The sequence below is a fragment of the Balaenoptera ricei genome, chromosome X (genome assembly GCF_028023285.1).
Source record: "Balaenoptera ricei isolate mBalRic1 chromosome X, mBalRic1.hap2, whole genome shotgun sequence".
In the NCBI taxonomy this organism is placed as follows: Eukaryota; Metazoa; Chordata; class Mammalia; order Artiodactyla; family Balaenopteridae; genus Balaenoptera; species Balaenoptera ricei.
In genome coordinates, this window is record NC_082660.1 from 94,031,549 (window position 1) to 94,047,397 (window position 15,849).

The following is a 15,849-nucleotide window of genomic DNA, read 5'->3' on the forward strand; positions in this document are numbered from 1 at the left end:
TTCTCAGTTACCCTGTTTCTGTTAAACGGTGACAGGCCTTCTAATGGCCACTGGCAAACCTGCCTGAACCTCTCTAGATTTGTTTGCTATTTTCTGCACTCTGTTCACCCTACTGGAGTATAAATAAATTACCTGCTTCGCCAGACAATCCTGTAATATGAATAACAACCTGGAAATATAATAACAGCAAACACATATAACTTCTGCTGTGTGTCAGTGTTATTCTTAGTGCTCTCCAGGTATTAACTCATGCAAGCTTCATAACAACTCAGAGGTCAGTACTATTATTATCAATGATAAAGTTGAAGAAACTGAAGCACAGATGTAGGTTAAGTACATTGCCCAAAGTTACAAGCTGATAAATGGTGGAACTAAGAATTTTTTAACCACTTTATTGAGGTATGACTGACATACAAAAAGAAGTAGATATTTAATATATTACAACTTGATGTGTTTAGAAATAAGTATACCTTGTGGAACCATCATCACTATCAATGCCATAAACTTAGCCATCACCTCCAGAAGTTTCCTCTGTCCCCTTTGTTTTGCTTTGTTTTTCCTTTTGCGGTAAGAACACTTAACCTAAGATCTAACTTCCTAGCAAAATTTTAAGTATACAATCCAGTACTGTTAATCATAGGCCCTATGTTGTAAAGTAGATCTCCAGAACTTATTTATTTTGTATAAGTGAAACTCTGTAGCCTGACCAACACCTCCCCATTTCCCCCTCCCCACCCCCAGCCCCTGGGAGATCAGCTCGGTGCTTTGTGACCACCTAGAGGGGTGGGATAGGGAGGGTGGGAGGGAGGAAGACGCAAGAGGGAAGAGATATGGGGATATATGTATATGTATAACTGATTCACTTTGTTATAAAGCAGAAACTAACATACCATTGTAAAGCAATTATACTCCAATAAAATAAAAAATAAAAAAAAATAAACAGCTAAAAAATACGTACTACATAAAGCACTAGCACATAATTTAAGGGGATGCCAGCATGTTTAAAGACTATTAAATACATTAGGGTGGATGCCTGGGGTGGGAGAGGGAAATGGGGGTAGGAATCATGGAAGAAGGAAAAATAGAGAGACAGGGAGAGAAAGAGAGGCCTTGCCCAGAATGATGACAAAAATTTACTAAGAACTGCGGAGTATGATCAACTCAATTCTCAGCCACCCGAGATCCAAATTAAACAAATAAATAGTTGCCCTGAAATGGAATCCTTTGCTTTTGAGGATGCTTATAATTTTTCTGGTTGGATATATAGAGTGTCTGATATATGTCAAGGGTAAGTAAAATCTAGTAGGTGGCTGTATAGGAATGAACCGTAATGTATGCAGCCTTTGCTTTACTGGGAAATGACTAGGCTATTCTTTGCTTCTTCTTTTCTTTGCAGTTAGATGTGAAAATAAATTCATACCCCAGGCTACCAGTGTGTGATAGATTACTTTTTAACAATTTTATGGAGATATAATCCACAGAAAAAAAACTGACCCATTTAAAGTGTACAATTCATTGAGTGTTAGTGTGTTCACAGAGTTGTGCAACCATCACCACAATCAATTTTAGAACATTTGCATCAGCCCCAAAAGAAATCCCATGCCCTTTAGCACTCACTTCCCATTCTCTCACCCCCAGCCTTCCAGCCCCAGGCAACCACTAATCTACTTTCTGTCTCTAAAAATTTGTCCATTCTTGATAGTTCATATAAATAGTATCATACAATATGTGGTCGTTTGTGGTTGGCTTCTTTCCCTTAGCATAATATTTTTGAAGTTCATCTATGTTGTAGCATATATCAGTACTTTGTTCTTTTTTGGCCAATAAAATATCTTCCAATTGCTAAGTAATATATCCAATTACCAAATAATATATATTCCATTGTATGGATATACCATATTTTATCCATTCTTCAGTTAATAGATATTTGGGTTTTTTCCACTTTTTGGCTAGTATGATTAATGCTGCAATAAACATTACTGTGCAAGTGTTTGTGAGAACATATGTTTTCAATTCTTTTGGGTATATACCTAGCAGTAGAATTGCTGAATCATGTGGTAATGCTATATTTAACTTTTTGAGGAACTGCCAGATTGTTTTCCGCAGTGGCTGGAACATTCTATAATCCCAATAGCAATGTATCAATGTTCTGATTTCTCCACATCCTTGCCAAAACTTGTTATTATTCGATTTGTTGATTATAGCTATCTTAGTGGGTGTGATGTGGTATCTCATTATGGTTTGATTTGAATTCCCCTGATGACTAATAATGAGCATTTTTTCATATGTCTATTGTATGTTATATTTATTGGCCATTTGCATATCTTTGGAGAAATAGCTATTCAGATCCTTTGCCCATTTTTAAATTGGATTATTTGGGATTGTCTTTTTATTATGGAGTTGTAAGAGTACTTTATATATTCTAACTACAAATCCCTTATCACATACATGATTTTCAAATATTTTCTCCCATTCTGAGTTGCCTTTTCACTTTCTTGATGGTAGTTTTGAAGTAAAAAAGTATTTAATTTTGAAGAATTCTGATTTATTTTTTCCTTTGTTGCTCTTGATTTTGTTATCATATCTAAGAATCCATGGTATAATCCAAGGTCACAGATTTTCACCTATGTTTCCTCGTAAGAGTTTTATAGTTTTAACTCTTATGTTTAGGTCTATGATCCATTTTGAATTAATTTTTGTATATTGTGTGAGGCAGATGGGTGCAACTCCATTCTTTTCTATGTGGATATCCAGTTGTCCCAGCACCATTTGTTGAAAAGACCATTCTTTCCCTATTAAATTATCCTGGCACCCCTCTTGAAAACCAATTGACCTCAAATGTAAGGATTTATTTCTGGGCTCTCAATTCTATCCCATTGATCTATACATCTATTGTTATGTCATTATCACACTGTCTTGATTACTATAGCTTTGTAGTAAGTTTTTTTTTTATATTTATTTATTTGGTTGTGCCAGGTCTTAGTTGCAGCTGGTGGGCTCCTTAGTTGCAGCTCACCATCTCCTTAGTTGTGGCATGGGAACTCTTAGTTGCATGTGGGATCTAGTTCCCTGACCAGGGATCAAACCCGGGCCCCCTGCACTGGGAGCGCAGAGTCTTATCCACTGTGCCACCAGGGAAGTCCCTGTAGTAAGTTTTGAAATTTGGGAGTATGAGTCATCCAACTTTGTTCTCCTTTTTCAAGTTAGTTATTCTGCGTCCTGTGTACTTCCATATCAATTGCAGCACCAACTTGTCAATCTTTGCAAAGAAGCCAGCTGGGATTTTGCTGGGATTGTGTTGATTCTGTAGATCAATTTGGGAAGTATTGCCATCTTAACGATATTAAGTCTTCCAATTCATGAACACAGGATGTCTTTAATTTCTTTCAATGACGTTTTGTATTTTTCAGTGTACAAGTCTTGGACTTTCTTGTCAAATTTTTTTCTTAGCATTTTATTCTTTTTGATGCTATTATAAATGAAATTGTCTTAATTTCCTTTTTGGGTTGTTCACTGCTAGTATGTGGAAATACAACTGATTTTTGTGTGTTGATCTTGTAACTTGCAACTTTGTTGGACTTCGTTAACTCTAATAGTTTTTTGGGCTTTCTGTAAAATTTTAAATATATAATATTATATCATCTGTGAATAGAGTTAATATTAATTCTTCTTTTCCAATGTGGAAGACTTCTGTTTCTAGTTCTTGCCTAATTGCCTTGGTTAGAACTTCCATTACCGTAATGCATAAAAGTGGAGAGAGAGAACATCTTGTCTTATTCCTGATCACAGGGGGAAAGCATTCAGTCTTTCCTCTTTAGGCATGATGTTAGCTGTAGATTTTTCACAGATGCCTTTTATCAGGTTGAGGAAGTTCCCTGATATTCCAAGTTTGTTGTGTGTGTGCACGTGTGTGTGTGTGTTTTATCATAAAAGAGTGTTCAATTTTGTCATCTATTAAAGTGATCATGTGTCTTTTTTACTTTATTTTATTAATGTAGTGTACCACAATGATTGTTTTTTGTACGTTGAACCAGCCTGGCATTCCTGAGATAAATCCCAGTTGGCATATAATCATTTTTATATGTTGCTTGACTCAGTTTGCTGGTATTTTGTTGAGGTTGTTTTCTTCTATATTTATAACGGTTATTGGTCTGTATTTTCTCTTCTCATGATGTCTTTATCTGACTTTGGTATCAGGGTAATAATACAGGTCTCATAGAATGAGTTGGGAAGTGTCCCTTCCTCCTCTATTTTGAGGATAATTTGTGAATGATTGGTGTTAATCCTTTTTCAAAGTTTAGTGGAATTCATTAGTGCAGCCATCTGGTCCTGGGCTTTTCTTTGTGGGAAGGTTTTTGATTATTAATTCAATCTCTTTGCCTGTTATAGATTTATTCAGATTTTCTATTCCTGAGTCGGTTTCAGCAGTGTGTGCCTTTCTAGAAATGTGTCCGTCACATATAAATTATTGACTTAGAGTTGGTCATAGTTTCCTCTATAATCTTTTAAAAATTTCTATAAGACTATGTTTGGTTCTGGATTTTAATAAATTGAGCCTTTGCTCTTTTATTCCTGGTCAGTGTACCTAAAGTTTGGTCAGATTTTTCGATCTTTTCAAAGAACCAACTTTTTGATTTCATTGATTTTGTTGTTTTCCTATTCTCAATTTCATTTATTTACACTCTAATCTTTGTTATTTCCTTTCTTTTAGTTGTTTTGTTTTTCATTTACTCTTTCTGGTTTCTTAAGGTGAAAGTTAAGCTACTGATTTGAGAGCTTGCTTCTTTTAATATAGGTGTTTACAGCTATAAATTTCCCTCTAAGCACTGCTTTTACTGTATTCCCTAAGTTCAGGCATGTCATACTTTCATTTTCACTCATCTTGAAGTATTTTCTAATTTTCCTGTGATTTCTCCTTTTATCTATTGGTTATTTAGGTGAGTAGTATTTAATTTCCACATCTTTGTGAATTTCCCAAATTTCCTTCTGTTGTTGATTTCTAATTTCATTCTGCTGTGGTCAGAGAAACATTCTTTGCATAATTCCAATCCTTTTAAATTTATTGAGACTTTTCTGTAATTGTGTAACATATGACCTATCCTGAAAAATGTTCCTTGTGCACTGGAGAAGAATATGTATTCTGCTGTTTTGGATCAAGTTTTCTATAGATGCTTGTTAGGTCTACTTGGTCTATAGTGTTGTTCCAGTTTTCTATTTCTTTACTGATCACTTGTCTAGTTGTTCTATCTATTGTTGGAAGTCAAGTATTGAAGTCCTCTGTGATTATTGTTAAATTGTTTATTTCTTCCTTCAATTCTGTCAGTTTTTTGCATCATGTATTTTGGGGCTCTGTTGTTAGATGCATATATTGGATAGATTCTTGAAGGTTGCTCAGCTACCATCTATGTCAAAGTAATAGGAGAATATATCCAGATTTCAAGAAGAAATTTAACTGGGACTCCTCATGATAGTCTTGCAGATAAGATGGAAAAAATACTGGCTTTTGGATGATATACTTAGATGGGTTTGTAATAAGTTGAGTGATTGTATCATAAAAGTGCTAATTAGCAGGTTAGCAGGTTTATGTCAACCTGAAAGGCTCTGTCCTTCAGCATGTCCTGTTCAAAATTTTGATCAATGACTAAGGTAAAAAAATAAAAGGCTTGCATATTAAATCTGAGGATGACAAGAATTGAGAGTGATAGCAAATATACTGGCTGCTAGAATTAGGAAAAGAAATCGTCTTAACAAATTGTGACCATGGGCTGAGTCTAACAAGATGCAATTTAGCAGGGGTAAGTGTATTCCCACAGCATTAAGTGCCATACGTTGAATATAGTAATAGCCTCCTATCCCTATCTCCTCTAGTGAATTGAATTAATACAAGATGAGGGTACAAGGTTGATCAGTACCACATGAGAAAGCCACCTAGGAGGTATAATGAATAATGAGCTCCTTGTGCCTAGCCAAGTGCCTGGCAATAACTATTTGAGGAAGGGAAAAGGAAAGAAAAGAAAGGAGGAAGGCAAGAAGAAAGCTTGGTGTAACTGCAAAGAAAGGTAATGTAAGTTTAGGTTGAAGTAGCAGGAGTTGATTTTCTCAAGAAAATCCCACAGCAATGAAGTTCCTGGGAGAGGAATAGTTTGAAGGTGGAGGACCCCTTACCACCCAAAGCTTGCCCCGCCTTCCCTCTATGTGCCAGGACATAGGCTGTCACTAGATCCCATGCTGGTGAGGAAAGTAGCTGATGGTCAAAATTTACTCTGTGGTGCGCCAAACACACCTAAAATGACACATTTTAAGAGAGAAGTTAACAAATTAGAGTTTTCTCTGAGGTCAGTGCTCAGAAACCAAGAATCATCCTAGACTCTGCCTTCGTGAACCACACCTAGTACTGTCCGTTCTACCTTTTTCCTTTTGTTACGACTGAAACCTGAATGACTGCAGTAGCCTCCTCTCTGCTCTTCCTGCCTCTATTCTAGCCCCCAATCCCATCCGCCCTCCTCACTGGAGTCAGAGGACTCTTTAAAAAGGCAATTCTGATCTCCAGTAACTTCTCTGTTTAAAACTCTACTGAAAGCCTACACTGTTAGTGACTTCTGTACAGCCTTCTTTCTCCTCCCCCTCCTCTCCCATAGGGCTGTCACCTCTCCCCCATCCCTCCCAGAATAAGATGCAGTCCTTTCTGTCTCTCCCACTGTCAAGGGACTGAAAGAATAACATTTCCTGAGCTCCCTTCGCTGAATTATTCATCTTTGCTGCCTGAGCATGACAAAACTTCTCATTAAAAGCCCTGGGTGGGGGTGACCCACCGGGCCCCAGGCCACACAGCTAGCCAGAGAGAAAGCCAAGGGGAGGAAGAGACACAGTGGCCGGCGTGGGAGGTTCCCCCAAAGGGCCTGTGAGACGGAGTCCTTGAGACCCGGGGACTCGAGAGGGTGATGGGGCACAGGCAGGCTCTTCACTGTGGGGTGACCAGCGTGGTGGTCTGGGGCGTCAGCCTTCTCAAAAGCTTTGGACAAACACAGAAAGCCTGACCCACCATGCTTCTCAGCCCTAGAACGTCCAAATGCTGAGCAGTCAAGAAATACTGTCACGGAATTGAAGAGAACTCGGTCTCTGCCGTTAGGACTCTGCTTGGCTGGGTAAAGTAGGACAAGTTGTCCATCCCTATTGTACCTAGAGGGACAGAGCCATGTGGCGTAGAGAGCCGGAGTGGGGAGACGAGACCGAATTTCTGGTTCCAGCTCTGCCATTAGCCAGCTGTGTGACCCTGGGCACACCGCTTGGCTTCTCTGTGCCTGAGTTTTCACTTGGACAAGGGAGGCAATACAGACGGTGCGGCGATTCAGGGCATGGGCCCTGGGACCAGGCTGCCCAGGTTCACATCTCAGCTCTGTCTCTTCCGAGGTACGTGACAGTAACAAACCTGCTTGGCCCGACAAAGCCTCAGTCTTTTCATCTGTAAAACAGGAACAACAGTAGTGCCCACCTCAAAAGATCGCTGCAAACTGTACAGCAGTCAGCACACAGCCTTGAGAGACACTCAGTAGACGGTAGCTATGTGCATCTCATCAGAGGTCCTCGTTCTCCAGAGTTTGATCTGTTCAAGTCCCTGGGACCTGGCTTTTCATTCCAGAAGGAGCACGACATTCTAGTGATGAGAACATGTGGTTTGCAAGTTGCCTGGGCCAGCCCTTCAGAACACGCAGCATATGTCCCTATGGGTGCACTCCCCGTGTGATGTCCTGCAGACGCTCGCGGGGGCTCCTCACTTTCGAGGCATCCTGGGGAACACTGCCATGGAGACCAGTGCTCCCGGGCTTACAGGACGTTTGCCCACAACTCTGAATAGGACAGAGCAAGGGCTGTGGGGGAGGAAACATGATTTCCCTCTATCCTTCTGGGTTCTTGGCTGAGACCACCCCCACCCTGTAATAAAAGACAGATTAACAGGAGAAAAACAAACAGACGCTTAGAAACCTATATACCTCCTGTATTTACGAGAGAGACCCAGGAAAATTGAGCGACACCCCGAAATGGTCCAAGCCACCAACTTAAATACCATCTCCAGCTAAAAACAAAAGAAGATGATGAGGGGGCGGGGAAGAGCCAGTCATGGGAGATTTTCAGGAAAAGCTCATTGAACAAGGGTAAGAGTGTTATGCATATTTAAGTTGTTGCCTTCTCCATTGATAAGAGTTTCTAGACATTTGGTCATCCTTCTCTGTGTTCCTGGTACAGAAAGAGAGACTCCCTTCCAAATGGAGATTTCCCTTATAAATGTAAATGTCTCTTACAAAAGAGTAACTTCTACTAGGTTTTCAGAGCTTTTTCTGGTCTGCTGTTTCTCAGATATAATCAGCCTAAGATAATCCTTAGGCCAAAGAGACGTATTTTGGGGTGGTAAATTCTGCCCCGCTCTGTGCCCACCCTGGGGGAGCCACAGCCAGGGAGGCCAGGGCCAGGGCAAGAGGGCAGCAAGTCCCAGGCCTCTCCTCCGCTGGCCTCCGGGTACCCAACCAACCAGCCAGAAATGGGCTGCTTCCCTTGGCCTCTTACCCCAGACCTGGCTGCCTTGGCTTCTGTTTGCTTTCCATTTGGGGAGTGACCGAGGATGCTGCCAAGAGCCAGGAACCTTCAGAGAAGGGCCCTGGGTCCTGTCACCTTCAAGCCCATTAAAGGTGTTGTAGGCAACCTCGCTGACAGAGCAGCCAGGACTGACTCCACGGAAGATTGCCACTCAGCACTGCCGTCCAAGCAGGGGCTGCCAGCAGTGCCTCCCCATCCACCCACCCACCCATCCATCCATCCATCCACTGATGCATGCATTCATCCCCAAATATGTAGCTGCCACGTATCTGTGCCTGGCCCTGCACTAGGTGCTGTGGGAGCTCAGCAGTGAGAACAACACAGGCCTGGGCCTCGGGGAGCTTACAGTCTAGTGGTGGGGGGGACTTAGGAGGAGCCACACACATGGATGTGAGATTACAAATTGTGAGAAACACCAAGAAATAAATAGAGAGGTGTTGTGAACACGTGTAAGATGGAGTAGGAAGCCAGGAAAGAAGTCCAAGGAGGTGATGCTTAGGCCTGACCCCGAGGGAGAGAAGGTACCAGCCAGGCAATGAGTGAGGGGAGAGGGTGCAGCAGGGCCAGGTGTGTCCCTGCCCCGGGTCAGGGTGTTTCCTAGCATTCTGCCTTTGTGGGTCAGACTCTGGGGTCTGGATGCCTGTTGGCTTTCACTTGACAAACAGACTCTGACTGCTGCCGCCGAGGCTTTTCAACACCTAGCTCTCAGACCATGGGCATGAGAGTCCGAGAGAAAACTTGATAACAGGTAGATGCCTGGGCTGCACAGCCCCCCAGAGACTTGGATTTAGCAGATCAGGGCGGGCTCAAGAATTTGTGTTTTTAACAAGGTCTCCAGGTGGTTCTGTTATAGGTGGTCTGCTGCTCTGTGGGATATTCTTGGAGTAACTGGCATGTCTATTGTTATTGTCACTGGTCACCTGTGTCTGTGCTGCTCACCCCCACTCCCACCACATCACTGGAGGAATCATTCTATAACACAAACCTGAGCTTCCTACCTCTTTTCTTAGAACCTCTTCTTTTATTGCCTATTACTTTCAAAATACATCCACATTCTTTAGTAGGGATTAAATGGTTCTTTGTGCTTTTGTGTCTGCGTCAAATTCTGCTCCTGCTTCTTCCCATTTACCCTCTTCATCTCCAATAGTGCCTGGTGCGGGGTAGACACTGGACAAAAAATTATTTATTACTATGAAAATGAGGAATTTAAAACATATCATATTTTACTTAGGGACCTGGGGATATTTCAAGTCATAAAAATAGAGCTGTTTTCAAATATTGGGAGGTCTGTGTCATGTAAAACACTTGTTTTGAATAGCCCTAGGACCAGTCAGTGGAAGTCATAAGAGGTCTCCATATAAGGAAGTGTGTGCCATTTTTGCAAAGATGTAATCACCTGCATTTGTAAAATGGTTACGTTTCTTGTCTCTTGTAGTAATTCAGCATTGATTCTATGACCACTTGGCAGGCATTTGGTGAAATTGGGAAGAAATAACCTACCATTCTTGAGCTAGAATTCTGTGGAATAAAGGTGAAAGGGAGAAGGAAAGAAAATGAACTCTCCATTTCAGGTAAGTAGAGTATTATGGTTTATGTTACCATACACACCATACCCATATACATCATATATGGAATACCTGTTTTCCATACTACAGAATAGACCAAACCGTAATATTCCTTATTTTTTCTTTGATGATCCAATAAGTAATTTAGCCTCTTACAATGTCTATGGGTCATCATTACAGACATTAATTCTCATTATAATATTGAAGTATGGGGGCTCCCCTGGTGGCGCAGTGGTTGAGAGTCTGCCTGCTAATGCAGGGCTCACGGGTTCGAGCCCTGGTCTGGGAGGATCCCACATGCCGCGGAGCAGCTGGGCCCGTGGGTCACAACTGCTGAGCCTGCGCGTCTGGAGCCTGTGCTACGCAGCAGGAGAGGCCGCGATAGTGAGAGGCCTGCGCACTGCGATGAGGAGTGACCCCCACTTGCCGCAACTGGAGAGGGCCCTCGCACAGAAACAAAGACCCAACACAGCCATAAATAATAAATAAATAAATAAATAAATAAATAAATAAATAAAGAGTGCATCCTAATATAAATAGGTAGACTTTAAAAAATAATAATAATAATATTGAAGTATGGAAATACCAGATAACAAAAATCTCTGCCAGAATGTCAGATAAATCAGCTTTTATTACTGTAACTAAAGAAGTATTCTAGAAAAAAAAAAAGTGCATCATGCAGAGATAATAATTCTTCAGCTCAATTTATTATGTCACAAGTTTTTTTTATTAAAACAAAGAGCCATGACAAACTAAAGAATAACACTACAAGGGCTTCCCTGGTGGTGCAGTGGTTAAGGATCCACCTGCCAATGCAGGGGTCATGGGTTCGAGCCCTGGTCCGGGAAGATCCCACATGCTGCAGAGCAACTAAGCCCGCGAGCCACAACTACTGAAGTCCGCGTGCCTAGAGTCTGTGCTCCGCAACAAGAGAAGCCCGAGCACCACAATGAAGAGTAACCCTTGCTCGCCACAACTAAAGAAAGCCTGCACGCGGCAACGAAGACCCAACTCAACCAAAAATAAAATAAATAAATTTATATATATAAAAAAGAATAACACTACAGATCAGAAAACTCACTTGGCTGAGATATAGCTAATAACAAAAGCTAACACCTGGTAGGTACATAATTAACAGCAATTTTCACAATTGATTGCCAGTACCTTTTTTTCTTATTGTACCTACATAAAATAAAGGAGGGAAAATGTGGGGCTGAAGAACAGGATTTTTTTGAACCTCTCTGTCAGGTACCTCTTTCCTTGCTCTGTTTATTAGGGACACTTAGATTTTAGTCACTTGGGTAATTTTTAGTCAGAGTTTTAAAGACTTCGGATGCTAACAAAACCCGACAGCTCTGATTTCAACAACAATTTTCAGTAGCTTTTGTTTGTTCAATAAGGCAAATGCTGTGGGGAGGCACACTTTCTTGGTAGTTCCTAGGGTTATTTCCTTGGGAGGCATAGTAAGGACATGACTGACTCTTAAGGAAATTTCTCCCAGACCAGAGCTGCTTGCTACTGTTGGCTTCTTCCTCTTCCACTATGTGAAGACTAAATCCTGCTCTGCTTAGAAACTTGCCCACCTTTCCTTTCTTTGCCCCTCTAGTTTCATTCCCTCCCTATCCCTATCTCTTCTGCATCTTTCAAACTACATCAGATGACTAAATTCTAAGGATATATTGTACAACATGGAGACTAGACTTAATGCTATGTCGTATACTTGAAAGTTGCTAAGAGGGTAGAGTTTCATGTTCTCGCCATAACAACAACAACAACAACAACAACAACAACAAAATGGTAATTATATAATGTGAAGGATGTGTTCACTAACTTTATTGTTAGCAAAACTTTCACAATATATATGTGTATCAAGTCATCATGTATACCTTAAACTTACACAATGTTATATGTCAGTTATATCTCAATAATGCTGGGGAAAAAATGAAAAAAATCCTGGCCCCAGACAGTGAGTTGTACAGAAAATAGCACTGGAGTGAGAAGTAGGAGATAAGAGTTCTAAGGCCTGATCTGTCACTGGCTAGTGGTGTGGCCTTCAGGAATTTGCTTAATTTCTCTATTCCTCAGTTTTATTATCTATAAAAAGGGAACTGGATCGTATTACCTTAGAGTCAGTTCCAAAATTTGACCCAAAGTAGCACACACATTACCATGCTTTCCACACCTCACCAGAATCTTTTTCCAGTTTTCAAAATTCCTCTAAGAAACTTGTTTTTCTTAAAGAGGGTCTTTGCATCTATTAAATACTGCAATCCTTTGCCAATTATGTCACAAGAACCTATGTTGTAAAGTTTTTTGAAGTCATTTTTAACCTCTGAGCACATTTAAAGTTCAGTATAAATAATGCAGTAATAGTGATGAGAAGAGAAAAAAATCTACCCTGGAATCTGTTTTTATTCTTAATGTGAAATAAATATATTAATACTAGATGGGGAGTAGCTGATTAATATCTTGAAGGAAAGAAAGAATTTATTTGTCATCTACTCTGTGCCAAGAACATTGCTATGCCCTTGTGAATATTATTTCTGGTAATCCTCACAACAAGCTGTTATGGAAGACATTTTCTCACTACACAAGCTGAAGAAATTGAAGATCAGCAAGGTTACCCAATTAACCTAAGGTTACGCATCTATTTAGTGGCAGGACTGGGATTTGAACCCAGAAGATTAAAATGTATATGATTACAACAGTGTGAATATACTAAATGCTACTGCACTGTACACTTTAAAATGGTTAATGTTATGTAATTCTTACTTCAAAAGGCAAAATAAATATTAAAAATCAGAAAAAATATATGTGTTTATAGTGTGTGTCAATTTAACTAAATCACAGTATGGTCAACTGGAAAATGTTTAGGACTAAGCCCTTTGACTGGCCAGCTCTGCAACCATGAGCAAGTCATTTCACCCCTCCAGATTCCAGTCTTCCCGTCTATAAAATAAGGGAGAGGTAGACTAGCTGGATGATTTCTAGGCTCTTCTTCAGCTCTTAACAGTCTGCAGTCATGTGTTTAGTCTACCACCGAACACTAACTGGTCTTCTTTGCCCCCTTGTGGGTGAAAGCTGAACTGTTACTATCTCTGTATTCATGTAAGATTTCAGAATAATCTTCATTAAAATAACAGCAATAAACCCAAATCAAACCAGCCATTTGACATCATGCAGATAAAGAAGAGTGAATGAATATTTTGCTTTCTATCATTTTTTTATCATGGTGGCACAAGCTTAGACTCATAACCTTTCTAAACAAAAATAATTACAGTCTCAAATGTGGTCAGGAAAAAAGGACAGATCAAGTAGGCATTTCTCTCTCCCCCACCATCCTGGTTTTCTATTTTATTAGAACACAACCCTTTCAATAGTCTGTCAGTGGTTTTAAAAATATCATAAACAAAATTAAAAGGAAAGAGATATGGGAGAGGACTGCAGAAAACCAGCAATACAGATAAGATGAAAGGTTAATGCCCATAATATTTATATAAAAAAGGAGTTTCTAGAAATCAATAAGAAACAAAAATGAATGTTCCTCATCCCAAATGGGCTCAGGACTAGAATGGGCTATTTACTCAAGAAAAAATAAAAATAGTCAATAAATAAATACATGAACAACTATTTACTATCAAAGAATGAAAGAAATGCAAATCAAAACATAAGATTATTTTTCATTCATCAAATTAGGCAAATGTGGTTTGTGACGATAATATTCCATGAGAGATTGTTTAGAGAAATAGGCCTTCTCTTATTCGGCTCTCATTGATGTAACTTGGGACAACTTTCTTCTAGAGGGCAATCTGCTAATATATATTAAAAGCCATAAAAATATTCATACTCTTTGGCCCAGAAATTTTACTTATAGGAAATAGAGATGTGAATTAAGATAAATATTAGGGACGTGCACTGCTGCTTTATTTTATAAAAAGGAGACTGTTGGAAAACTACCTAAATGTCTAGCAATAAGTGTTTGATTACATATATATATTTTAAAAATTTATTTATTTTTTATTTATTTATTTTTGGCTGTGTTGGGTCTTCGTTGCTGTGTGCGGGCTTTCTCTAGTTGCAGTGAGTGGGGGCTACTCTTCATTGTGGTGTGTGGGCTTCTCATTGCTGTGGTTTCTCTTGTTGCAGAGCACAGGCTCTAGGCGTGTGGGCTTAGTAGTTGTGGCTTGCAGGCTCTAGAGCACAGGCCCAGTAGTTGTGGCGCACTAGCTTAGCTGCGGCATGTGGGATCTTCCCAGACTAGGGATCAAACCTGTGTCCCCTGTATTGGCAGGCAGATTCTTAACCACTGTACCACCAGGGAAGTCCCTGATTACATTTATTATGGTAAATCCTTCAATAGACTATTTTGCAAGTGTTAAATATAATCCCTAGAAGAATATATAATGACTTAAAGTGTCATGTATGTTAAGTGAAAAAGATTACAGTCAGTATGTGCAATATGACATCAATTTTCTTTATTACATAAATATATTAAAACACACACATAACCACACTAAAAAGTAATATTAAAAAAATATGGTTACCTCAGGATAATAGGATTACAGAAAACTTTTATTTTCTTTGTCTTGTTTTTCTGTTTCTTTTGTCCTTTCTGTTTTTTTTTACCACAGGTGTGTATAACTTTTGTAATCAGAAAAAAATAAAGACAAAGTTTTAAAGTGTTTACTGGTGACACTGTTTTCCTGTTGGGAAGAAATGGAAAAAGAGACAATTCAAAGGTTATACCAATACTTGTTCATTAGACTCCATATTGAACAATATATTACAGGACACACCCTTGGCTGTTTCTACGGCAGCCAAGAACAATGAAAGAGAAAAGAGAAGAGATGAGCCTGTCTCTTGCTTCTTCACGAATGCACCACAGGAAGGCATGATTTGTATTTTAACTCTAATCAATACAGCTAGCGTTTCTTTCATCAAGGCAACGTTTCTGAAGTCCTTTCCATCAATCAATTAAGTAGAAGAAGCACAGCTTGGCATGTCTGGCTAAAATTCAGGAGTGCTATGGTAAGACTCATTACACATTACACATTTACCCATAATTCATAAAGCATGAAAGGAATTCACAGATTGCTCAAAAATACACTTACTTGTACTCACAGAACCCACCATTTAAAAATGCACTTAAATATGGCTGAACCAAAATTCTCTGTGTTGCCTTGGAGAAGACAAAGTGATTTATGAAGACACACAGATCATTGCAGCAGTTCCTATATGACTAAAGGTGATAATTCCTTTACATCTTGAGCCTCGAAGATGCTTATTCTAGCTGGGAAAGCACTAAATAAACCTTCAACCCCCTCCAAAAAAAAAAAAAAGCCCTCACCAATCCTCACACAAACATCACCACCTCCATCAGCAAAATAAAAGCCAGATCTTTGCTTACCAGTTTTTGCAAACATACCAATAAGGGGACATTTAATAATTTAATAACTTTACTTTCATTCTTTATGCCTAGTTTCTATCATTATCCTTTCCTTCTCCTAAAGAGAAAAGAGTAAAGAATGGAGGCTTTATTGGTGATTTTAACTTGAGGAAATTAAAAAGACAGCAAAAAAAAAAGGTAACTCTGAATGGTGATGGATATATTAATTAGCTTGATTGTGGTGATTATTTCACAGTGTATACATGTATCAAATCATCAAGTTGAACACCTTAAATATATACAACT

The 15,849-nt window shown here is 39.5% G+C and overlaps 1 protein-coding gene across 1 annotated transcript in view; it reads left to right on the forward strand.

The window, feature by feature from the left end:
• Positions 1 to 10,113, forward strand: part of PLP1 (proteolipid protein 1) — a 34,809-nt gene extending 24,696 nt beyond the window's left edge. Inside the window, exon 7 of the mRNA XM_059910142.1 lies at positions 10,028 to 10,113. Coding sequence (XP_059766125.1) covers positions 10,028 to 10,030 — 3 coding nt within the window. The 3' untranslated portion in view covers positions 10,031 to 10,113. The remainder of the gene's footprint in view (positions 1 to 10,027) is intronic.
• The last annotated feature ends 5,736 nt before the right edge of the window (positions 10,114 to 15,849 follow it).